This window comes from Heterocephalus glaber, unplaced genomic scaffold (assembly GCF_053883595.1).
Source record: "Heterocephalus glaber isolate CG9 unplaced genomic scaffold, H.glaber_assembly_v1.0 deba00001444, whole genome shotgun sequence".
NCBI lineage: Eukaryota > Metazoa > Chordata > Mammalia > Rodentia > Bathyergidae > Heterocephalus > Heterocephalus glaber.
Genome location: NW_028258297.1, coordinates 3,419,208 through 3,442,935, shown reverse-complemented (window position 1 = coordinate 3,442,935; position 23,728 = coordinate 3,419,208). Strand labels below are relative to the sequence as shown.

Here is a 23,728-nt window from a genome sequence, read left to right as displayed (position 1 = left end):
GGAGCAAATCCTCCCTCTTGGAACAGCTGTGGGCCCTGTTTCCTCTCTGTGCCTCAGTTTCCTTGGACTCCTTTGAAAGGGATCACAGTACTTGACCTCGTTCTGGCGCTGCCAGGCCTGAGGTGGGCACTGCTGTGCGGGCACTGGGTGGGGTGGGGCTGGGAGCTGAAGCGGGTGCTGTCCCCAGGGCTGAGCGGCTGTCATCGAGTCACTAGTGGGGGGTTCCAGAGACCACGCCTGCCTGCACCTTTCATTCCCAACCCTGCTACCGGCTGGGCTACATCTCCACCATCTGTGGAGATAGCATCACCCTCTCTGCTGGGTCACAGGTGGCTGGGACCCAGTGTCTCGCTGAGGCCTTGCCTGTGCCTGCCGTTTCTGCTCTGGGTTGCTCTAGCCAAAGGATCTGAGTGCCCTTCTGCAGTGTACACGACAGCTCTCCATGCCCTTAGCCCACCCTGTCGCTGTCACTCAGGGTGTCCCCCAGGCTGTCCCCAGGGACTGTGGTGCATTCTTCTCCCTGCTTAGAGCAATGCTTGCCCGCGGCCAGGAGGCAGCGCCTATTGAGGGTCAGTCTGCAAGCCTCGCCTGTCTGCTCAGAGCGTGCCTAGCATGCAGTAGGTGCTAGTTAAACACTATTTAGGTGGCTTGGTCCTGTGGTTCTGAACGTCCAGCTGACAGGACTCCAAGCCCGCGTCTTTGCTGTCTGCCACCTCTTCCCTACTGGGTGGGGTGCCTCCTGTGAGCACCTGCAGGTGCAGCCTCGAGGGACAAGTTCCTGGTCCCTGGCAAGTGCAGCCGCAAGGTCACCCTCCCGCATCTGGCACTGCTCTGGGTGGGGCTGCTCCAGGCGTCACAATCCTGGTACCCGGTTTGTCTATCTGAGGCCTGGATGAGTTCCCATCCTGCGAGGCATTTACAAGCCTGGGACAGGAGGGCCACTGCAGCCTGGGACCAGAGCCCACCTGCTGCCACCTGCTTCCTTCTGCTTCCTTCCTCCTGCCCGCCCACCCAGCACTGCAGTGGTACTGGAGCTGTGCAGGCTCTGTGGTGTGGCCCTTGGGGACTTTGTGGCCACCTCCTGTGCCCTACATGTTGAAATGAGTGTGGAGGCCTCCTGGAGGGGACAGGCAAGGGAGGCCAGACCTGGGAGAGCTGAAACTTCCCAGCCCTGCTGCAACAACGAGACAGTTGCAAATCAAAACTGCTGCTAGAGGGAATTCTTGTGCAGGCTTCCTGTTGCTTAGCTTATCTGCTTATACAGCGGAGGTTTCTGGCTGCCTACCTGTTCCTAAGATTTAGGCTTTCCTGCTAGCTTTGTGTTGTTCAGTCAACACCCTTGTGGCCACACTGCCAAGTCCCTCTCTCAGTGTTTCAGGCAGAGGGGTCTGTGAGGTGTCAAACAGCACGATGGATACTTTAACAGAGGCATGTGCTGGGGAGGACATCCTGGGTGGAGCCTTGAAATGCCACAGAGTCAGGTTGTGTCCCTGTTGGGCTACTTGGCTCTCACCTTGCCTGCCCAAGCCTCAGTTTCCCTGTGTGTCAGTTGGTTTATCAGTAGCCCCTCACTCTCATCGTTGAGACCGGGTGGTGTCATCATTGTGCCTGCAATTTCCTGACATGGGTACTTTGCTATGAACCCAGATGTGGGCTGTGCCCTCGGCCCTGTGAAGAAAGCTTCTCCTTCAGTGCCAGGTGGTGCCCAGGCAGGCTTTGGTCACGAAGAGGTCTGGGGAGAGTAGGGAAACTGTGCTGGGGTACCAGGACTCTGCTGGTCAGTAGTGCGAGCCTGGACCATGACCAGGTCACCTGGAGCCCACCCCAGCAGGCAGAGCTCACGCCTGCACTAGGTGACCCCTTCTCTCCACTGATGGAGCAGGAAACTGAAGCCAAGGCTGGGCCTCATGGGCAGCCTGGTCAGAAACCTTGGTGCCCCGGGGCCCCTGAGGGGAGAGGTCGGGAGGAGGAGGAACTTGTGGGTGGAGGATACTGAATGCCCTGCTTCGTCTGCTGCCTCCCGGGCCCCAGGCTGAGCCTTGGCATTTAGGGCATCGGGGCCCTTGCTGTCCTGTGGCCCCTCCCCCACTCCCTATCCTGTCCACCCCGGGACCCTGGGCTGGGTCCCCACCGGGAAGCTCAGGGTGACACCATGTTGGGAGCCATGACACAGAAATGTCGCCACAGTCCCTGATGCCCCCGTGATGGGAACAAGGGTAGCCGGAGGGCCATATTTGCTGGTCACTGTTTTTGAGAGTGTGGGTCTACATCTTTGCCACTGTCACCACTGCTGGCCAGGTGTGGGCCTCTGGCACGGTCCCACGTCACCCTGGGTCAGCCCTCCAAGTAGTGGCCTTGTTACCTCCCTCTCCAGCCCAGGAATGGGACATGGCCAAGGTCAGAGGCACAGGCCAAGGCCACCAGGGTCTGGCTTCCTGCCACCCCTCCCTTGTGATTCCTGGGCCAGATGTGGCAGGGGCACAGGAGGGAAGACGAAACTGACCTCAGACAGGTGAGCGCCTGACCACCTTCAGCCGTGTGTCAGTGGCCGTGGGTCCCTGGCAGAGTGACAGGTGGAGGTGGTGCTAAGCACAGCTGGGAAGTAGCAGCAGGTGCCCTGGAAGGGATCTAGACCGAGGGCATGCCCCAGGTGTGTCTTAGAGGCCACCACCCATTCCTCCGATGGGCACCCACTGCAGCCACCAGAGCAGGGTGAGGGCAGAGACAGCCCCACACCCCGAGCTCAGGTGGGGCCTTCTGAAGATGCCCCTCTGACCTGAGCCCCCACGGGCCCCGGAGCAGCCAGCCTGGCCGAGTGTCCCTGCCTCCTGGGGCTGTCTGGTCCTTTGGGTGCCCGGGGTCACTCTGCAGTCAGTGGAGGGCCTTGCTTGTGCCGTTCAACAAGTGCTGATTGCTGGGCTGGTGAGGGTTTCATGAGCTCAGTGATACAAGTAAAAGTTTATAAACGTAAAGTTAATGGGTAACACTGAAAACAAACAGAGGTAGACACCACAGCCTTGTCTTCCGGAGTTGTTCCCTCATGCTTCACTGTGGTGCTCTCAAGGTCATGGGGTCGCCTGTGTTCAGGTGTTGGGCATGCTAGGTGGTGACAGCTGCTGGCCAGGGTGAGGGTCACGCCCAGGGATCAGGGCGTCCCTCCCTGTTTCTAGGCCATTCAGACTCACAGCAGCGACTGGGATGATGTTAACATGCAGTGTAAGGGCTAGGGATTTAGCTCAGTGGTTCCTCCGCCTGCTTCGCAAGTGCAAGGACCCAAGTTCGATCCCCGGTACCAACAAAACAACAAAAAACATGCAGTGCGGAGCTGGTGGGGAGGCCGGTGGGTGCAGAGTTGAGGCTGGCATGACATCCTGTGCTGATATCCGGATCATCAGGCCTATGGTGGCCCAGCCTGCAGGACAGTGGTGGAATTGGGGTGAGGGAGGTGTCTCGCAGACATACTCGAGGTTGTGCAGATCCGAATGCACCCCGAGCCTGGTGTCGGGCAGATGGGGACACCTAAGGGGATAGGGGCACACAACAGGCCTCCAGGGACTTGGATCCAGTCTGGGCCAGGCAGACGGGCTGGCTGTGAGGGCGTTTGGGTCCTTGGGATCCCGCTTTGGGGAGATGGGGAGATGGGGAGCGGTAGGGCTGGGGAGCCTGGCCCTCCTTTTCCCTCGCAGGAATCTGCTCCATTCTCATGCCCTCTCCAGCCACTCTTGTTGACCTTGTCTGTCCATCTGGGGCTCTCGCTGTGATCCCAGGCCTTGCTGACTTGGAGGTTAGAGCCGTCTTCTTGAGAGCACCAAGCTTGGGCCAGGGACACAGGGCCCGGGTCTTGTCCAGCATCCTGGTGCCCCGGGATGTTGCAGAGGAGTAAGGGTTGTTGGCATCCTGTGGGAAAGTGGGTGCTGTTTATCTGGGATCAGTTTGGGGAGCCACCAGATAAGGAGGGAATGAGGGACAAAGCCAGGCAGGCTGCAGGGCTACAGAAAGAAGCCAGGCCCAGCGATGACATGGAGGAGGCTAGCGCCCGCTTGCTCTTACCAGTCTTGAGCTGGGAAGGGAAATGAGCCCTTTTGTGGTTCCCAAGCCTGGGTGCAGACACTGCATCCTTTGTGTGTCCGGAAGCCATTCAGCACTTTCACAAGGAGCACACTCGCGCCCAGGCAGCCGGCTGGACTCCAGCCTGCTAGCACAGAGGGGCTGGAGAGCCTGGGGTGCTGGGAGCCTCCACAGCCCTGCTCTGCAGGCACCACCCTCCCCAGGCCTTTCGTGTGGAGCCAGCTCTGGGGATGTGTGGTTACTGTGTGCACCAAAACAGCTGCATCTGAGCTGTCCAAGCGACCACTTCCGGTGGAGGTCTAGAGGTGCAGGCTAGGGCAGGTGGGGTGTGCTCTCCAGAGGTTAGTGGTCAGATTGGACCCCTGCGCAGCCCAGGGAGGGTCTGATGAAGGACAGCAGGGGCCAGTGGGGGAGCAGCAGCTCCCAGGAGCCAGGAGGGCAGGGGCTGGTCCCTGTTGAGGGGCAGCTGCAGGAGTTTGGGTTCCGTGTCCTGTGGAGCTGGACAGCAGGCAGGGGCTGGGTGGGTGTGTGGTGGGGTGTCCTGGGGAGAGCAGCTGGGCTGCAGTCTGAGGATGGTGGGGAGTGGGGCTGGGCAGCTGGGGATGGGGACTGCAGGGGACACAGCACCCAGGACAGCAGGGGCTGGGAGACTCGAGCAAGATGGGTGGTGAGAACAGCTCTCGCTCTGGGGCCACATGCCGGATCTGAGACTCAGCCCTGGGATGCAGGCCAGGGCACAGACCGTTTTGGCCCCAGCCTCGGTTTCTCCGTACGTCGGGGTGTGCTGGGTGGCACAGTGTCTCCCTCAAATGTGTGCCCCAGAACCTGCAATAGCACCTTACCTGGAAACAGGGTCAGGGAGAGATTGTGAGACAAGGTTGTCCTGGCACGGGTGGGACTCTGCTCAGCCGAGACTGGGGGTGCTGGTGTGGGAGGCCCCCTCCCTGGGACATGTGTGGTGGAAGCACAGCTAGGCCAGGGCCCGTGGTCTGGCCCATGGCATGGAGTTCTGCCCTTCCAGCCTGCAGCGTGGATATTTCTGCTTTTAAGGAACCCAGGGCTTTGGGCTAGAGGGCAGGGAGGGGCCCTGCAGGACCCCTGTTCCTGGGCTGCATGTTGGGGTGGGCACCTGCCCAGCGCAGGGTGAGTGGGGCCGCAGGACTGTGGTGGGGCTGAGCTCGTCAGTGGCCAGCGCGTGTTCAGTGTGCAATGGGCGACACTGGGTGCCTTTGTCCCTCTCCCAGTGTGATGGCCTCTTTAGTGGGGTGGCTTCAGGGATTCAGAATAGCAGGGAGGAGAGCTCAGCATGGAGCCATCTGTGAGCCGGGACGGGGGCCACGGAGGAGCGCAGGTACCGCTGTCCACTGTTCTGCTCAGGTGTGTGTGTCCCTCTCCGCTCGTGGGTGTGCGCACAGCCTTCTGGCAGACCTGGGGTCTCTCTTTGCTGCTGCTCTAGTAGGAGGAAGGGTGGCCAGGGCGGAGTCTGGATGCACAGGAAGTAGGTTTTCTGCTGCAGTAGGATTTATGTGTCTGTCCTTTTCCTGCCGTTTTAGTCTCACATTCTGAGTTGGAGCCATAGCAGTGGTGGCCTGGGGGTGGCTGGGGAGGGGACTGTGTATCAGGGTTTAATGAGTGCGGTTTCAGCTTTACTGGATGAAGCATTCTGGGGTGGATACGCAGTGTTACCCCTTGCACCTTTAAACATAAATAGGTTGGGAAGTCTTATGTATATTTTACCGTAATAAAATAATATCTTCAAAAAAGCACGAGGAAAACATAGAGCCGGCACTGGAGAGTGAGCTGCTAAAACTGTCCTGAGCTGGCGTCATAGTGCAGCACCCTGTACGTCTCATGTCACCTTCCAGAACTGGCATCCTGTGTGAGGCCACAGTGCATGGCACGGACGGAGCCCAGGCCCTGCCTGTCGGGGTTTGAGGTGGCATGAGCACTGGGTGCCGGTGGTCTTTGCCCTGCCCCTGAGGAGTGTTTCCAGGCATGAGATGGGCTGCGTGTGTTCGACTTGGTCCTGGACTGGCATCTCAGGGGTGGGACTCCTGACCAGGGCATCTGCCTTCTTGGCCCTCGTGCACCTCATGATTACTGCCTCCTGGTGGTAATGTTGGCAGCAGGAGTTAGGAAGTGGGCTTGTAGTTCTCCTCAGTTGATTCAAGCTGTCTAATCACCAAGATACTCATCTTCATATATCATATTAGGTACTCGTACTTCCTGTTTTAGTCCTTATTTTCCTTCTACTTTTTACTTTGAGACAGGATTTCACTAAGTCAATATGTTGCCCAGGCTGACCTCAAACTTGCCGTCCTCCTGGTTCAGCTTCCCAGAGTGCTGGAATGACAGGCGTGTGCCACCCTGTCTGGCTTTTCTTTTACTTTTTACCAAAGGAGAGGTTTTCATATTTGTTGGGTTGTCAGACTTTTTTGCTTTGTGAATTCATTTTTGAGTCTTTTTGTTTGTTTTGAGACAGGGTCTCACTATGTACTTCAGGCTGGCTTTGAACTTACCGAAATCCTCCTGCCTCAGCCTCCTGAGTGCTGGGATTATGCCCAGCTTGGTCTCTTAATACAGACCACTATCTCCTCTCTACGGTTTGCTAGTAGCAAGTTCTCTTTTCTTTTGATTGATCTGTTTTTCAGTTTGCTGTTCCATCAGCCGCTCTGGAATTCACAGTTCCTGTATGTGACATTTCTCCACATGGTGGCCTGTCCTCCACCCTCGCCTCCTGCAGTGCGGCCCACCCCTGGACTCCCGCTAGCTCCCAGGGGACACTGGCCACAGGAACTACCTGTGTAGGTTCCACGTCCAGATGAGAGCCTGTCCCAGCAGCACCCAAGGTCCCTCTGGCACCCCCAGCCTGAGCTGCCCCTTGGCTCAGAGCCAGCTCGAGTGCCTGCTGGCTGAGATCTGGGGTCCCCACCATTAGCTGCTCTCATCCTGAGCTGCAGCGCCATCCAGGCAGGCAGGTGGGTTGGGCCAATGAGCACCTCCTGCTGCCGTCAAGCTGCCCTCTGGGCTCTGTGCTGCTGCCCCCAGCAGGAAGCCCTTCCACTCCACACCCTCCCCTCCTCCCAGGGAAACAGTCCTGTGGCTCCCTGGGTCCAGGCCAAGGTCAGGCCCCCACCCTGCTGTGTATCACCTTGGATTGCCAAAATGCCTTTGCCTTGTCAGGATTATTCCTGCCTCACAGGAAAAAGGCCAGCTGGGAGCCCAGGGTGTCAGTCCAGTGCTCCCTGGGACCTGAGGCCTCGGACATCGGGAGTTAGGTGTGTGGAAAGGGGCGGGGCCCTGGGCTGCAGCACGGGCCTGGAGCTGTGTGGTGGGGACTAGGGATGAACCTGGCAGCCCTTGGCCCTCTGCCCATCCAGCTGTGCGTAAAGTGCTGTACATCGGGAGGGGGTGCCACTCCCCACCCCTTGGGAGTCTGAGTGCTGCCCTGGCTGTCCTGCTGTAACTGGGCATGTAAGTCTCTGGGTACACACAGGTGTGCATTTGCACTGGCAGGCTACCTTGCTACCTTGGCCCCAACGTGCAGGCCAGGGGTGTGGGGGTGTGGCCCTACTGGTCCCCTCCTCCTGGCCCTGAGGGGGCTTTGTAGAAAGGGTGGGGCCCAGGCTGAGTCTCTGAGGCTGAGCTGGGCCTTGGTGCAAGGATGAAGCACCTCGCAGAGAGCCCTGGGCAGCATCCCTGGGTGTACATAGCTGTATATCTGCTGTGTTGGTGACAGTAGGACTTTTGGGGAGTGACCAGCCCTCTGGCCCCCTCTCGGTACCATGTTTTTCCCTTAGCCTTGGGTCTGAGTCCCCATGGTGAGGCAGGATGGCCTGCTGGGGACCTGGATGTCCTTCTGCTCTTCTGAGCCCTGGGGGCCTGCTCCGACTAAGGTGGAGGAGGAGTCTGCGGCTGGCTGGCCTGGAGGGATGGGGCGACAGAGGTGGTGGCCCAGCCTGGTGGGCAAAGAGGAAGTCTGTGGCCACACCCACCAGCAGGAGCCTGGGGACAGGTACTGTGTGTGGCAGGTGTTGCTTGGCGAGTGACCGAGCCCCCTCTCTTGTAGGGAGCCCGCCCGTCATGTGCAGGGGAGGCCCAGGAGCTCGGTGCTGAACATGCTCAGGAGGCTGGACAGGATCAGGTTCAGAGGCCCCAAGAGAGAGGACTGCCTGGACCTGGCAGAGTCGCCCAATGCCTCGGACACTGAGTGCGCTGACGAGCTGCCCCTGAAGACACCTCGGACCTCGCCCCGAGACGGCCAGGAGCTCAGGGACCCTGTGAGTACAGCGAGCCCGTGTCTCTGCCATCCCCGGTGCACGCTGGAACTCACCTAGGTCCTCAAGTGGCCAGGTCAAGTGCAGGCGTGCCGGATTGCTGTCCCCCCGGGCTGGCTGGAAATGGGAATGGGGCTCGCGCCCCTCCTTGCCGTGCTTCCCCATCGCAGGCCCACCCCCCTCCAGATTCCTCTTGTCCCTGGGTGACCCTTTCTGTGCCCAGCGGCTGCCTGTCCCTGCCTCCCTCTCTGGTCGGCAGACTTCTCATGTGGAAGTGTTGCTGGCCCCGGCCTGACCCTGGAAGCATACTGGTGGGGAAGGGGCAGGGCAGGGCCTTGTGTGTCTGGCCTGTCAGGTGTGCCTCACTGGTGTCACTGACCCTGAGGGCTGGCTGGACATCGGGCATCCGTGGAGCACTTCAGCCGGCCTGTGCTGGGGTGGGCACGGCCAGAGGGTCCCTGCTTTCTGGAAGTGCTGCTTCATGGGGTTTGGATGAGCAGAGGTGGCAGGAAGGGCACTGTGTGGGCTGCCCTTTCCCAGGCTGGCTGGGGCGCTCCCTCCTCCCTCCTCAGAGCCCCAGTGCAGCTGCAGGCACCGTCCTTTTACCCATCGTTCTTGCTGGCCCATGGGTTTTTCTCCCAGCCCGAGCCAGGTTTTCAGCCCAGATGTGGTTGCCGTCACTCCTTTCCCTGATTCTGTAGCATTAATGTTCCGTAATAGGGCTGTGACTGTGCTGCTCCTGGTAGAAATTAATAATTTACTAGTGCTGCCCCTTAACGGCCTGGCCGCCCGCCCATAGCTCCTGCCCTGTGTTGCCCAGTGCAGGTGCTGTCCAGGGCGGCTGGGCTTGTCCCCACACCAGGGCTCTCTGGTCTGCCACGTGGCCACCCCTTGCCCTGTGTGGGGCACTGGTTGGCTGGGTGAGTGAGTGGGCCGCGTGCTGGGCCTTCCGGCTCCCTTCCCATCCCCGGTCCCTCCGGACTTGTCCTGCCTGGGCTGCCTTGCCGGAGCAGGGTGGCCCCGTCCAACCTGGTTTCCTCTGCTGCCCTGAAGGTGCCTGTTAGCTGCAGGCTCCTCGGGAGCCAGGGGCCCAGAGCTTGCCTGGTCTGGGTTTTCAGCCTTGCCGTCTTGCTCCTAGAGGGACACGCGGAGTGACAGGGCCTGTGCCGCCCCACGGCCTGGGCAGCTCCTTTCTGGGGCCATCGTTCCCACCTGACAGATGGGGAAACTGAGGCTTCGGGTGGTTTTCATAGCTGAGGTCGTGCTCCCAGCCACCGGCAGAGCCAGCCAGGACCAAGGCATGGGTTCCAGACCCCAAGGCTGCTGCTCCTCTCCCCACCTCTTCCTAGCCCCCCAGTCTGCCCTTTCAGTCTCCTGATCACGGTGGGCACCATTTTGATTTGGGCACAGAGACATTGCTCCTGGAAACAGTTCTGTCAAGGGCGGGTTACTCTCCTGTGCTCCCTGGGGAGCCCCCAGCATGGTAAAGGTGGGGACTTAGACTGGGGGATGGGTGTGGCCATGTGGGGACTTCATAGGTGAAGGCCCTGGCAGCCCATAGGGGCTCTGGCTGTCTGCTCCCGTTCTCTGGAGGTGTTGTCCCTGCTGCAGACAGGAGCCCCGATGATGCAGGCCCAGACATCACTGGCTCCTGGGGCCCCTGGGCCTGCCTAGTCACTAGAGGAGGAGACCTTCCTTCTTCAGCACCACCTACGGGGCTCCCAGGGTCCCTGTCTTGGGCAGGGTGGTGGCTGGCAGGCCTGGAGCACACAACATGCTGTCTTTAGCAGGTGCTGTGCCAGGGATTCTTGGTTCTGTGCTGTGTCATCTGTGTTAGGTGATGCCTGACAATTACCTAACACCTGGACATCTCCCGGGCAGGGCAGGGCTCACTAATCCCTTGTGTCCCATGCCCACCCCTGGGCCGTCCTCAGGCTGCCCACCTGGGTCACCTGCAAGGTCTCTCTTCAGATGGTGGGGAAGAAAGAGTCCTGTGAGCCCAGGTGTGGCCCTCGGGCTCTGCACCTGCAGATTTCAAAACCAGAAAGAGCAGGTGAGGTATCAAGGCCATGTTCCCTGACAGGCAGGGCTCGTGGAGGGCAGGTTGAACTGGAGGGTGCTGGGGGTGTGCAGTGGTTCCTGGGTGGGGAGGGAGGCTGTGAGCTGCTTGGGCTGCCAGATCACATTTCCATTCAACATTGATGACCTTCTTCTCCAGATAGCCTTGCTATGCTGGGGCAGGGTGGCTCTGTGTGACTCAGCTGCCAGGGGAAGGGGCGACGTCTCCAGAAGGCCCCAGGGAAGGGGCTGTCCATCTGCTCAGGATGGAGTAGATGACAGCAGGGGTGGGGCTCTAGCCAGGGTCACCTGCCAGGAGGCCTGGAGCTCCCCGGGTCCATGGGGGTGATCAGGTTACACGTGGCCTGAAGTTTGTTTCGGAGTTAAAATGTTTTTTCAAAGCAGATGTCCCAAACACCCAGCACGCTTTAACTAGAGGGAGTGTCTGGGAGTCCGTGTGCCCTGTGTATATAGCCATTTACCACCTCCCAGCCAGCCTGGCATCTGCTACTTGTCCACATGCCCACTGGATGATTGTGGGGCAGACGCCAGGTGTCTGAGCATCTGACTTTGTTATCTTTTTCATTTGTCTTGTTTTGTTTCTTTTTTGCAGTCCTGGGGATTGAACCCAGAGCCTTTGCACTGAGCTACATCCCCAGCCCTTTAAAAAAATTGTTTTTTTAACTTGTGAGATAGGGTCTTGTTAGGTCACTAAGTCACTCATCTTTGATGTGTCAGGAACCTGCAGGTTTTGCAGCCCTGCCCACTGCTGGATGTGTGGAGTAGTGGGTGCTGCCCACAGTCCTGCTGCCCAGTTGGGTCTCAGTGGCCTTCAGGCCCTCTGAGCTCATCGGGGACTGGCTGTGCTGGGGCACCTGTGGACAGATGTTTAGACGCCCATGTCTGCCCTATGGTTCCCAAGTGACACCTGCCCCATCCCTGCATCCCAGAGCTTCCTCCAGGTCAGCCTGGAACATAGACATGCAGGTCTGCCTCTGCATTGGCTGCAGTATGTGGGGTTGCATTTCCCCTCCCAGGCCTGTTGAGCTTTAGTCCTTGGGACAGTGGACAGGGGATCTGGGGTACTGAGGCACATTGAGCTCCCAGCACCCAACTTAGGTGGCTTCCTTGAGCAGTGCCCACGTCTGAACCTCCCTAGTCAGCATCAGGGCAGAGAATGACCCCAAGTGACATCCAGGGCAGATGGAGTTGCTCTGCTTTCACCCCACTCCACAGTATCTCCCTGCTGCCCATGGCAGGCTCCAAGAAGGCACCAAATAACATGGCCTGGCCCCTACCCCCAGGAACGTGTGTCCTATAGCCAGAGTAGCTGACAGTGCAGAAGGTCAGGTGCCCAGGGCCCGCCTGGACCCACTGGTTTCCACCAGCCCCTTCCCCGGGCCATGGGCTCCAAGCAAGTGGCAGTCTTGGGGAGCATCCACTGTGCTGCTCCCAGACAAACAGCCTGAGCACAGATCTTGTTTCCCTACCCCTGTTCCCAGAGGAGGAGGTCTGGGGCCCAGGTGCAGAGTTTGGGTCCTTTTCTCCTGCAGGGACTCTGGTACATTTTCTCCCTGGGCAGCCCCCAAGCAGGGGGACCATGTGAGTGCCCAGCATGGCCCTGCAGGCCTCTTTCCTTTCCCTCTGGTCAGCAGGTTGCAGAGCGCCTTCTGTGCCCGCCCCCTGGGCACCTGTAACTGGAGCCAGCTCCCCAAGGTGGGAACAGGACAGTGGCTTAATGAGCCTCTGTGGCGGGGACAGGAGGTGGCTGTCCCTGATTCCCCTCAGGCCTTGGCTGCCTGGGAGCTATCCCCTTTCCTGTGTGTTCTGTGTGGTATGGCTGCATGCTCCACCCAGGTCCCGCTGTCAGGCTAGAGCACCCCCTGCACACTCACTGCTGTGACCCAAGATCAGCAGTGCCACCATCTAGGCGCTTAGCACCTTGCTTAAGAGTTTTAATTTCTCTGTTATTTCTTGATGTCAACCTCACGTTGGTGCCGAGGGTACTCTGAGGTCCACGTACTCTGAGGTCCTGAGCGGGCTTGTGTGCCCTGCAGCAGAGCTGTGTCTTTTTCCTTCCAGGGGTTCAGGCAGGTGCAGCAGGGACCTGGGGGCCATTGTGCTGACCTGCTGTCCCGGGCCTCGGACCCTGGGTGGAGACCCAGGGTGTTTCTGTGCCATCACCTCTGAATCTCAGTGTTTTCCTTCCAGGCAGGTCCAGGGACCCTCATCATGGCCACTGGGGCGCCAGACTTCATCCGCACAGAGTCTGATCGCCTGAACGAGATCAAGGGTCACCTGGAAATCGCCTTACTGGAGAAGCACTTCCTGCGTGAGTACCAGAAAGCACTCCTAGGACACGGGACCCTGCAGGGTGGGGCTGAGTTTAAACATCATGGCACCCACTCGAGCTCAGGGGCTTTTCCACTGGATGTGGGATGGGGGCAGGCGTGGGTCCGTGGGGCTCTTTGGGCTCGGAAGTTAGGAAGTCCCCACACGCCCTTGGCCTCCTGCACCTGTGTCTCCCATCTGCTGCCCTCCAGGCCAGAAGGGAAGGGAGTCTCAGGGTGGAAGGAGTGAATCCTATCCCCCAAATTCAGATTATTTTAGCAAATCGGGCATGGTGCATTTTTGATGGTTAAATTGGAATTTTTAAGGGCTTTTTGAAGGAGTCTGAAATTGTGTGTCTGTTCTGCGTGCACATGAGAGACCCTGGGCTCCTGGCCCACCAGCCCTGCCTGTTCAGGCCTTCAGCCTGTACGGGATAGTGGTTCCATGCAGCCTGCGGGATCCCTGCATGTGTGATCCCATGGCATCTCCCTCTGATCCTCTCTCCTCCTCTCCACGTCCTCCCAGTTTCACAGGAGAGGAAACTGAGGCACGCAGGGTGAAGTCCTCTGAGTAGTAAGGGGTGAAACCAGGGAGCCCAGCCAGGACCCATGCCGGACCTGCTGAGTGACACCCTGGTGCGGTGAGGCCATGAGGAAGAAGGTTCAGAGGAGACAGCTTGGCCCTGTGTGTGGAGCAGGGAGCGGGGCTGGCCCAGGGAAGGGGCCATTGGAAGCCCTCAGCCAAGGGCAGGAAGTAGGGGGTGAGTGGCAGGTCATCTCCCTCTTGGTGTTCTGCACAGCTGGGGTCCCCTCGATGCTCCAACCAAACAGCCTCTGGCTTTGTCTGGTCTGTGTTCTTGTTCATCCTGTGCCTCAAGGGCTAGGGTCTCTGGCTCTCCACTTCCCTCTTCCTCCCAGCCCAGGGCTGCACAGGTTCAGTAGGATGCATGCAGACTGTTGGCTTAGTGTGGGTGCCGGTTTTCCCTCTGGCGCCGAGCAGGAGCTGGGCCACGCTGTCCTGCTGTGGGGCTGGGAGGGCTCAGCCAGGCACCAGTGCTAGGGCTTCTGCTGGCCACACCTGCAGGCTGGGGGCTGGGCTGGCTCCGCCAGCTGCCCACTGACTGCTGCTCCAGGGCCAGAGTGGGCACACAGCTCATGGGTTCACCTGGTGACAGAACAGAGGGCATTGCTGAGCCCTTTGGGATGGGTCAGGACAAGGTGCAGAAGCAGGACAGCCACGTGCCTCTCTAGGTGGCAGGGCAGAGGAGGCCACCCACCCTGGATGTTGCTGGTGTTCAGGGATGGGTTCGCTGCTCTACTCTGTCCTCGGTACTGCAAGGGATGTCTCATCTGTTCCCTGGTGGCTCTTGAAGTGCGGTGTCGAGTTCAGCCCGATGCTGTGGGGTGGCAGTTACGGGCAGTGTTTCGCTTTTGCTTTTTGCAGTCCTGGGGGTCAATCCAGGGGCACTCTACCATGGAGCTACATCCCCCGCCTTTCATTTTATTTTGAGACAAGGTATTGCTAAGTTCCCCAGGCTGGACTTTACCTTGTGACCCTCTTGGCTTAGCCTCCCGAGTACTGTGATTATAGGTGACCCAGCTAATATTTTTTAATTATGGAAAATTTTGAATGCACGCAGAAATACAGTGAATAACATCCCGAGCTCTCTTTTTCACACACAGCCTCAGCTCGGACAGGAACTGACTTGGGCCAGGCTGGCTTCCTCTTCCCCTCCCTTGCTGGGCATTTCAGACAAACCCCAGCCCACACTGTATTGTTTCAAGGCAGGCAGTGGAACCACTGAGCTAAATCCCCGGCCCTCCACACCGTATTGTTTCATGTGTGAATATTTCAGTACGTAACTCAGTGTGTCCTATAGAGAAAAGCCGTGAGTCTGACACTCTCTGAGTCACCCATCCCTCCGCTCCCCTGTGAGGTGGGGACTTGAGTACACAGTGGATCCTCTCTGAGGTCAGGAGGTGGACAGTTGTCACCAGGTCATCCTTTCACTGGGGGTTGCAGAATGGCTGTCTCTACTTGTGCCATTGATCAGCCAAGAATAGGCTTCCCTTTGCCAACTGCTTGGTAACCCTGATGTCTGGCACCCGTAGGAGAGGGAGGGCGCATTTGAGCTTTTTCCTTTTCTTCTTGGTTTGAGGTAAATGAGTTCACGCCTCCACTGGAGCCAGTGAGGGCATAGCTTCTTGTGGGTTTGTGGTGTCATCCAGAGATCTCGGATTTGAGCATATTTGATGTGTCTTCAACATAGGGTTTTTGCCTACTGTGCTTTCAAAGCTTGCCCTCTGGGCTGCAGAAGTCTCCAGCAGTGTTTCTGAGTCCTGTCTGCCGTGATGAGATAATTCAGGCCCATTGCACACACTCCCTGCCCAGCCTTGGATGATCCATGAGCAAGACAGTGCTGGCTCCTATTAGAGAAGGGCAGGGCCCAGAGGCCCTCACTGCGTGCTCTCCCCACTGTGGTGCCTGGCCTGCTCAGTGGGTGGGGCCAGGTGTGTACCTCGTGGACAGAGCATGGACAAGAGCTCATATCCCAGCCCCAGCTTCTATTCAGCCTCAGCAGACTCTTAACTTCCCTTTCTCTGTGCAGAAATCCTGGTTTGCAGAGAGTGACACCAGCATTACTCATTGGTTATATCTCACACACACACACACCCACCCACCCACTCACCCACCCACCCCCACCCCCCACCTCAGGGTAAGATACCAGGACTGCCGCCAGCCGGGGATTGGGAGCGCAGCCTGCATCTGTTCCTAGTTCCTTTGTCCCTCAAGAGGTAGGAATCCCTGCTTTCCGAGTCACCAGCGAGGGCCTCTCCTTCCTCGGGACCGTGTGATCAAGTCAGTGGGTGGCTGCTTCGTTTGTTTCTCTTCGCTTTACATTTTTAGAGATAGCCTTTGCTTTTAACTTTTGTATTTGGGCACAATTTCAGGCTTACAAAGAATTCCTGACGATTTTTCATCTAGTTATTGCTCAAAACGTAAACGTTTGTCCCACCTGTCTGCCTCTCTCTCTTATCTGTCTGCCCATCCTCCCCATCTGCCTGTCCATCCATCCATCTGCACACCCGTCCGTCCATCCAGCCCTCCATCCACCTGCCTGTCTGTACGTTTGAGCTGCCTGTCGGTCACGTGCAGACATGATGCCCTGGGTGTGTGTCCTAAGAGCCCGGCTGTTCTGTTGTCTAACCGTAGCACCGTTATCAGAGATCAGGAAATCACTGATGTACCGTGATCTAGAGTGAGACCTTTCTCGGCCTCACCATGGAGCCAGCCGTGTCCGTTGTGGCAGAAGAAACGTCTGGGTGAGCGGAGTCTGGTCCTCAGCCCTCTCATCTCCTCTCCTGGAGCACAGCCCAGCTTTCCGTGTTTCCTCATGTTGATGCTGGGAGAGGGCGGGTTGGTTACCTTGCAGAACGTCCACCATTTGCATTTGTGTCCTGCTGCCTCTCAGGGAGACAGGCTAGGCAGCTTTGTCCACGGTGTCACCGATGTGGTGGCCTGTTCTCAGTGTATCTTGTTGTGGGTGCTGTCATCCCATTATGCTTGTCGACAGTTCTTTATAAAGTTAAATGTTTTTTGATTGTTTTGGTTTTTTTGGAGACAGGGTCTCACTCTGAAGCCCAGGCTGGCCTCAAACTTGTGGTGATCCTCCTACCTCAGCTTCCCAAGTGCTGGGATTACAGAAGTACAACAGCACATCCAGCTGAAAATTAAATTCTTATAGTTGTCTAAATTGTTTACTGTGGTGTGTACCTATAATCCTAGCTCCCCAGGAGGCTGAGGCAGGAGAATTGCTTGAGCCCGGGAGTTCAAGAACAGTCTGGGCCACTCAGTAAGACCCTGTGTCAAAGATAAATAAATAAATAGAACTGTCCATTTGGTCCCAAAGTCAAGGTATATTCAGAGAACTTGAGTTGCTCTCCCTGCACCCCATCACCTACTCCTTCCCTTCCTCAGTGGACAACCAGTTTTCTTTTAATTTTACATTAATTCCTTCTGCTGAATTTTACGTAGAAGCAGACATGTATATTGTTTCCTATCTTGCCCTACACAGTCCCATCCTCTCCACACTTGCATTACATCCTGGTGGTCACACCAAGATGGTTCCTGGTGACAGTCACACGGCTGTTTACGTCTGTGTCCACAGGGTGCCCATGTCATGGCCTGACCTGCCCACTCCCTGCCTATGGGCAGTGACACTGTCTCCAACCTCTGCTTCGAGAGGTGGTACAGGTGGCTCTTAGCGGGATGTCTCTGCACCTTGAGGACATGGGTGGGACTTTAGCTGTATCCAAGCATGACGCTGTGGACGGAGCGGGAGCTGGTGGGTGGAGGTGGGGTACAAAGAGCCCATGAGAGGTGGCACCTGCCCAACAGAGCCTGTGCCTGCACCCAGGGGTGCGTGCTATGTGGGCAAGGGTGTTATGTAATTTTGGGAGCCACGCGTGTGTTCCGCCTGTCACTGGGCCTGCACCAGGTGCTGGTTTGGCTGTGTTTGTTGTCCTGGTCTGTAGGAGGGAGTGTGGGCCTCGGGTGTGGAGGGAGCACAGGTCTGACCAGAGACCCAGGCATCTGGTCCACACCCCACCCCTCGTGAGCGTTAGGTGTGAGCATTTCTTCTATCAAGGCCTCAGTCTGCCCTGTCATCAGCACCTAAGTAGTGAGGGTTTAAATCCATTCAATTATCTGCAGTCCCTTCTCTCAGAAAGTGGACTCATTCTCCTCGGAGGAGAGGAAATAACCCTGGTGTCCAGCAGCCTTCTCAGTTATTAAAAATTGAAGAGTACAAATGTTCTGTAAGGAAATGACACGGTACAGAGAAGGTGCGGCTGAAATGTGTTTCAGCTCCTGGCTGAAGGCAGGAGCCTAAATTTGTTAAAGAAGCGCATAAAGAAATGAAAAGCATCACACAGCCGAAATGCATTTCAATTGCATATTGCTTTTTGAGTGGAAACGTACAGTATTGTAAGGTTTATATGTGTGAATGTGCTTATCGATCGCCTACAGGGTGCAGGCTGGGGGAAGTGAGACTCTCTGAGGTTGCAGAGACTACACACAGCCTCTTCCCAAGAGAAACTAGGTGTGGAATTGGCTTTGGGAGAGAAAGGAGTTTTGGGGACCTCAGGGGCCTGGGGGCTTCCTGGTTGCTGGTGTGAAGCCTGCAGATACCTCCCTGGACAGGCTGGAAGAGGCACCCTTGGGTGCTGTGCCGCATCTCTGGGCACCCATACAGTGCCAGACACCTGCAGATTTCCAGTGGATGCAGCCAGTTTGGTGGGGGTCCTGGAGCATGTGACTCAGAGAAGGTGTGCATTTCGCTCCCCAGACCCTATGTTCCTGGAAACCCCCTTCCCGCTCCACACCCTTGGGGTCCAGGTGGCCAGCTCTCATCTCAAGTGAGGGCTTCTGGAAGAAGCTCAAGGCGGTGAGCAGGTGCTGAGCCAGAGGCTTGAAGAGTCTCCTCAGGAGGCACATTCTTCCCGAGGGGCCCTGCAGGGAGGGAGGCTTGAGGGTAGCCAGCCTGGGTGATTGGAGGCGCCCTCCTCACCGTCAGTCTCCTACAGACAGAAGGATCTTGGGAGCTGCCCACTGTCAGAGGTGCACAGCAGAGCCACCTGCTGGAGATGGAGGCAGTGTCTCTGGACCCACCCTTTGGATCTTGGCCCATGGATATTGGGCTGGGGCTCTGGCTTCGTATCTCTGCTCAGTGGGACAGAAGCTGGGTGGGTCTGGCTCTGCCCCTGAGTGACATGTAGTGAAGGTATGGTCTCCTTTTGGGTGCTTTCGATGATGACAATTGGAAATCTCTCATCAACTCTTCATGCCGCCCCATGGACATCACCAGCTCCCAGGCCCCATCATGTGTTATCCTTGCTTCCAGTGGCACAACCAAGGCTCTCTGTGTGCACTGGGCAGAGAACAAGCCTGGCCCAGCAGCCTTCATCCTCTGTCACCTCCCGGAGGTCCTGGGTGGACCCCCCTGAATCCCTTGTCTATACAGATGAGGCTGAACTGGCAAAATAAGCCATCCATGGCACACGGCAGCGCTGGAGCAGCACTTGGCATGTCCTGGTGTTTTGGCTCTGGGGCACCCTTTCCCTGTCTACACTCGTCCCCTCCATTCGCTGTGCTCTTAGGAGGAAGTGAAGGTAACTGCTCCGTATGTGAGTCCCAGCAACGTGAACCCACAGCCTCGCAGTGCTGAGTGCTCAGTGCACATCTGAGTGGACGGGTGTGCAGGTGGAGACTGTGTGGACAGCTGGCTGGGAGCCCATGCTTAGACCAGACACGTGGGTGGGCGCGCAGGGGGTGGATGATGGGCGAGGGCATGGATAGGTTGGACACAGTGGCTGCTCCCTTTACCAGACACACCCTCTGCACACCTTTCATGGCCCCACTGGGCACCTGCAGATCCCCAGTTCTCCAGCTGCGCCCCTTGCTCTGTCCTGCCTGATAATGGGTCTTAGTGCCCCCTTGCTTCCTGGCAAGCTCACCGACTCAGCGCCTTGGGGCCCAGCCTCACTTTGCTGGAGGTCAGGTGTCGCTGTCCACCCTCTGCCCGTGCTGAGCAGGGAGCCTGTAGCAGTGGGAAAGGACTGTGGCATGGTGGGTCTAGCTGCTGGGTGCGGAGTGCTTGGTTAGAAAGAGATGAGACATGGGTTGGGAACAGAGCACACATTTTTAACATCTGCATCTCCCAACTCAGAGCTGAGCCAGGGCCCCATGTCCAGCCCACAGGCATGAGATGTAATGTAATGCACTATATTGCACTGAAAGCCTGTCATCGCTTCCTGAAAACCATACTGGCTGAAAGCACTGGCTGGGAGCCTACTTCTTTTTTTTTTTTTTTTTCTTGGGAATAAATATCAATACACTATGTGTCCATCCTACACTGCATCGGAGCAGCAGTCAGTCGTGTTAGAATGTGAGATGCCTAAAACTTGGCCACTGCCTATTTACCATTTACCAGTCAGTGCTGCATGGATGGTTTGCTTATCATCCTGTAAACTCACCTCTGCCTGGAGCCATAAATAATGCAGCAGTAATAGATGAAGGAGGGAATGCAAGCCTAAGCGTATAAGAAGGTGGGGCATTTCCTGTGATGAGTCCTTTCCCCAAGCACAATGGGGCAGGATGGAGGAGGCAGAAGTGGCTCTTGCTGGTGGCTGAACGAGGAGGTGTGGGACGGGGTGGGGGGTGGCTCTGTGTTGTAGAAAGGTCCACGATGTTGGGAGGCGTGAGTGGGCAGAGGAGCTCAGGGGCTAGTCTGGGTGCAGGTGCGGGCAGAGCCTGGGGCTGTGTGACCTGTGCTGCAGGTGTGTCAGCAGCACCTGTCCGGGAACAGCTTCCTGTTTCCCGACAGCCTCTGAGTCCCCGCTCCTGGCCGGTGGGAAGTTTTATTTAAGGATTATCACTTGAGTTTTATTTCTGGCTGAGGCTGGGCCTGTGGAATTGTATGCCAGGAGGACTCTTGCTTGAGAGCTCTACTTTTACAGATTTAAAAATAGCCTCAAAGCTGTTTGCTTCTTCCTGATAACTTCCCATGGGTTGGCTGCGTGGTGCCGAGGGTGGGTGGGAACCGAGGCTGCACGGCCTGGGTCTGAGGTGGACACCAGCAAGGTGTCTCTTTTGTGTCTTATCAGATCAGAATGTTGTGGGGACAGAGGGGTACCCAGAGTCACCTGCCCCTCTCTTCCCAGCCCCTGGGCGAGGCGTGAACGTGAACCATGTGGGTGGGTGGCAACCGAGCTCTTCAGAGCCTCCTTTAGCCTCTTTTAGGGTGAGTTCAACATGAACATGTTGCCCTTCTGGGTGCTTCTGCTGAGAATTTCTCCTAGTTTCAGGGGCTCTAAGTCAATTAAGTTTTGCTACATCCCTGTGGAACCAGGGTCCAGGGGTCTTTATAGATAAATGAGGGAGCTGGCAGGAGGAGTGCCACGAGTTTGGGGCCAGCCTGGGCAATTCAAGGCTAGACTGAACTCTATAGCAAGACTGTCTCAAACAAAGAAATAAGTAGGGGTGCGTGGAGGATGTGGACCCCTTCTTAGACACCCTGGAAACTCCAAGGCGAGCTCGGCCTGGCTTGCTCCAGACCCCAGCTGCAAGGCTTCTGTAAGCCTGAGGAGTCCCTGGGGTCATGGGCCATCCATCCCCTGGGCCCCTTCCCTCTGCCCAACGCCCCTCATATTTTGCTGCCTTGACTGCTCTTGTGGAGGTCGGCATGGCGGTGGCCTCATTGCCTTGGGAGACCACCCTGGTCTCTCTCTGCCACACACCTGAGTGCCCTGCTTGCTGTCCTGGTAATTGCTCTCCTTGATTGCTGATTTGCTCAAGTAGGGATGGAATTCCCTGAATTATGGCATGAACTTCTTCTGGGATTTGCCCTTTGGACTTGGAAGATTCAGGGTCTAAGGAGTCCCTCAACAGGCATTCTGCCCTTACCCCACCCTCCTGTAGGCTGCCTGCTGTCCCTGACCATCTAACCAGGTCCGCTGAGTGCTCAGGGCCCGGTGTGGCCAGCGTGGGCCTTGGGAGAGGAGATTGTGGGGCTGGGAGCTGCGCCGTGTCTCCTGTTGCCTGGGATATAGAGGCATCTCCGATCCTATAAAGCAGTGAATCCATCTCTAATGTTCCAGGCTGTGTCTTCACCCCAGGTCCCCCCCTGTGGCCTGGCTGCCAGGGGGTGTGGACTGAGGCCCTTTCGGTCTGGCTGGCCCATGGAAGGTTGAGGGGCAGGCAGCTGGCAGAGCTCTCTGCTCTAGGATGAGGGCAGCTGCAAGCATGCTGCAAGATCGCATGCTTGGAGTGCGTATGGCCGACCGGGAGCCTCCTCTTCCTTGGTGCTAGAGCAAGTGTTTGTTGTCAGGTCCACCTTGGTGGGTCATGGGACCCTGCTTCAGGTGCACTGGGAACATAGCTGCAGGAGGGGAGGAGAGGGGAGGAAGGGGCCTGGCCAGGGTCCCCGTACCCCAGAAGGGCCATTCAGCCTGCTGGAGGGCTCCTTGTTTTGCAGCCCTCAGAAAGACAGGAAAGTGGGCCCAGGGATTTACCTCAGTGGTTCTCAAGGACCCAAGTTTGATCCCCGGTACCAAAAAAAAAAAAAAAAGGAAGAAAGACAGGCAAGTCCACCCTGGGCCCTGGGCACTGGGGACTCCTTGTCCCAAGGGAGAGAGTGGCAGGATCTGACAGGGCTCTGAGGTTCCCAGACACCTCCACAGAGCCCCTGAACATGGGGAGTGGCTGCCATGGCCCTGATGGCCCCTGTGGTTGCAGGCCCGAGGGAGAGCCCTGGGGACAGGCCGTCTCTGGATGGACCAGCTCAGCACTTTCCACTTGGCAGGAAGTCAGCCCTGCTTCTTCCCTTACCCATCCAGGAGAAAGAAAAACTGATGACGGGGTATTTGTGTTGCTTTTGTCCTGTGGAAGGACTGCTGGGCTTTGTGCTGCATCTGACCTAAATGTGTCACTGTGGGTGGAGGCCTGTAGTGCCTGCTCGCCGATCTGATCACCATTTCAGACTTGGGAGGGAGCCACTCTGCCTCCAGGACACCATGGGCTCAAAGAGGACTCATGGGGATAGCTGGTCAGGATTCCGGCTGGCTTCATTTCTTTAGCTCCCTTTGTGCTAGGAGCAAAGGAGGCACTGGGAAAAGGCAGGCCGCCTTCTTGGCTCTGCTGGGAATGCACAGCAGATTTGCCAGGCTGCACTGCTGAGGATCCACCTCCTGCCTGGGGCCACGCCACCAGGGTGTGTGCCTGAGAGAGCCCGTCCTGGGGAGCCTCTGTGTAAGGAGGGTGGCGGGAGGGACAGTGCTGGTGCTGAGGGGCTTTTCGTGGGGAGACACAGATTCAGAGGACCTCAAGTCTCTTTCCCGCCTGCCAGCAGGTGCTGTGTGTCTGCTGGTCCTGTGGAGGGATCGTCCCTGGGGCTGGCACTGGAACCTTGGCTCAGGCTTGGCCAGTGCCCTGACCTTTCACGGCATCTGTGTCAGGAAAGGCTTGGTTTCCTGTGCCTATTGCCAGGAGAGGGCCAAGGGCCTTCATGGGTGCACATGGGTGGGGAGGAGGCATCTCGGTGACCTTCACCTTCAGACCCGCCCGGATCATGGAGGTGTTGGGTGTGTGTGCGTCCTGGAGGCTTGGAGGAACAGAAGTGTCAGCTCTTCTTCTACCATCATGTGCCCTGCCCTGGGGCTCCAAATGTCTGCCAAGCCAGTGGATGCCAGCACTCAGCAAGCCTAAATATTATCAGAACCTCTTTGGTCGTCTGTCCTCCCCCTGATCCACCCATCTGTGTTTTGCCTGGATGAGGTCCCAGGCCATTTGACACAGCCACTCCCCGCGTCCAGCATTTGTACCAGGATCTTGGGCTTGGCCCTGTGTCCCCAGGTCTGTGACAGGAAAGGGAGCCTCTGGGTCACCCTGAACACTACTCCGTCCTATGCAGAAAGAAGATTCTGGGCTGGTGGAGGTCTTGCCTTGCCTGTGGGCTGTGAGCTGCTGCCCCAGGGTCCGTCACTGGCCCCACTGCAGCCTTAGTGAATTCCTTGGTCCAGTGCCATGGCCTCAGAGTGGCTGGTAGGACAGAAGCAAGTGTGGCTTTTCCTTCAGAGACTTCTGCTCAGAAAGGGTTCAGCTTGTCACCCCAAGACTGGAGAGGCCATTGGTCAGAACCAAGACTCACTGACTACCCGGACCATGGCTGTCACCTGCCTGAGTGTGTCAGGGACCTGTTTGGCCTGGGCACAGACACCTGCCCTCCTCACCGGGAAGAGGATCATCCCAGGAAGCCAAGTGCCTCATGGGACATGCTCACCCTCCTGTGGCTGTGATGGGACTGCATTGTCAGCATTGTCCGACTGCACGTGCTCTGTCCAGGAGCTGCTTCCCATCTTTTCTGTGGCCCTGGAAGTGGCCATGTGTCTGAGGTCCTGCTTTGTCCTGCTGTCCACACCACCTAGGTCCTTCCTGAG

The 23,728-nt window shown here is 57.5% G+C and overlaps 1 protein-coding gene across 10 annotated transcripts in view; it reads left to right on the top strand.

Annotated features, from left to right (window-relative positions):
- Nucleotides 1–23,728, top strand: part of Gramd4 (GRAM domain containing 4) — a 73,556-nt gene that overhangs the window by 22,584 nt on the left and 27,244 nt on the right. For all 10 annotated transcript variants that reach the window (XM_013072465.3, XM_013072463.3, XM_021258784.2 and 7 more), the window contains 2 exons: nt 8,138–8,348; nt 12,615–12,735. In XM_013072465.3, the coding sequence (XP_012927919.2) occupies nt 8,138–8,348; nt 12,615–12,735 (332 nt within the window). The remainder of the gene's footprint in view (nt 1–8,137; nt 8,349–12,614; nt 12,736–23,728) is intronic.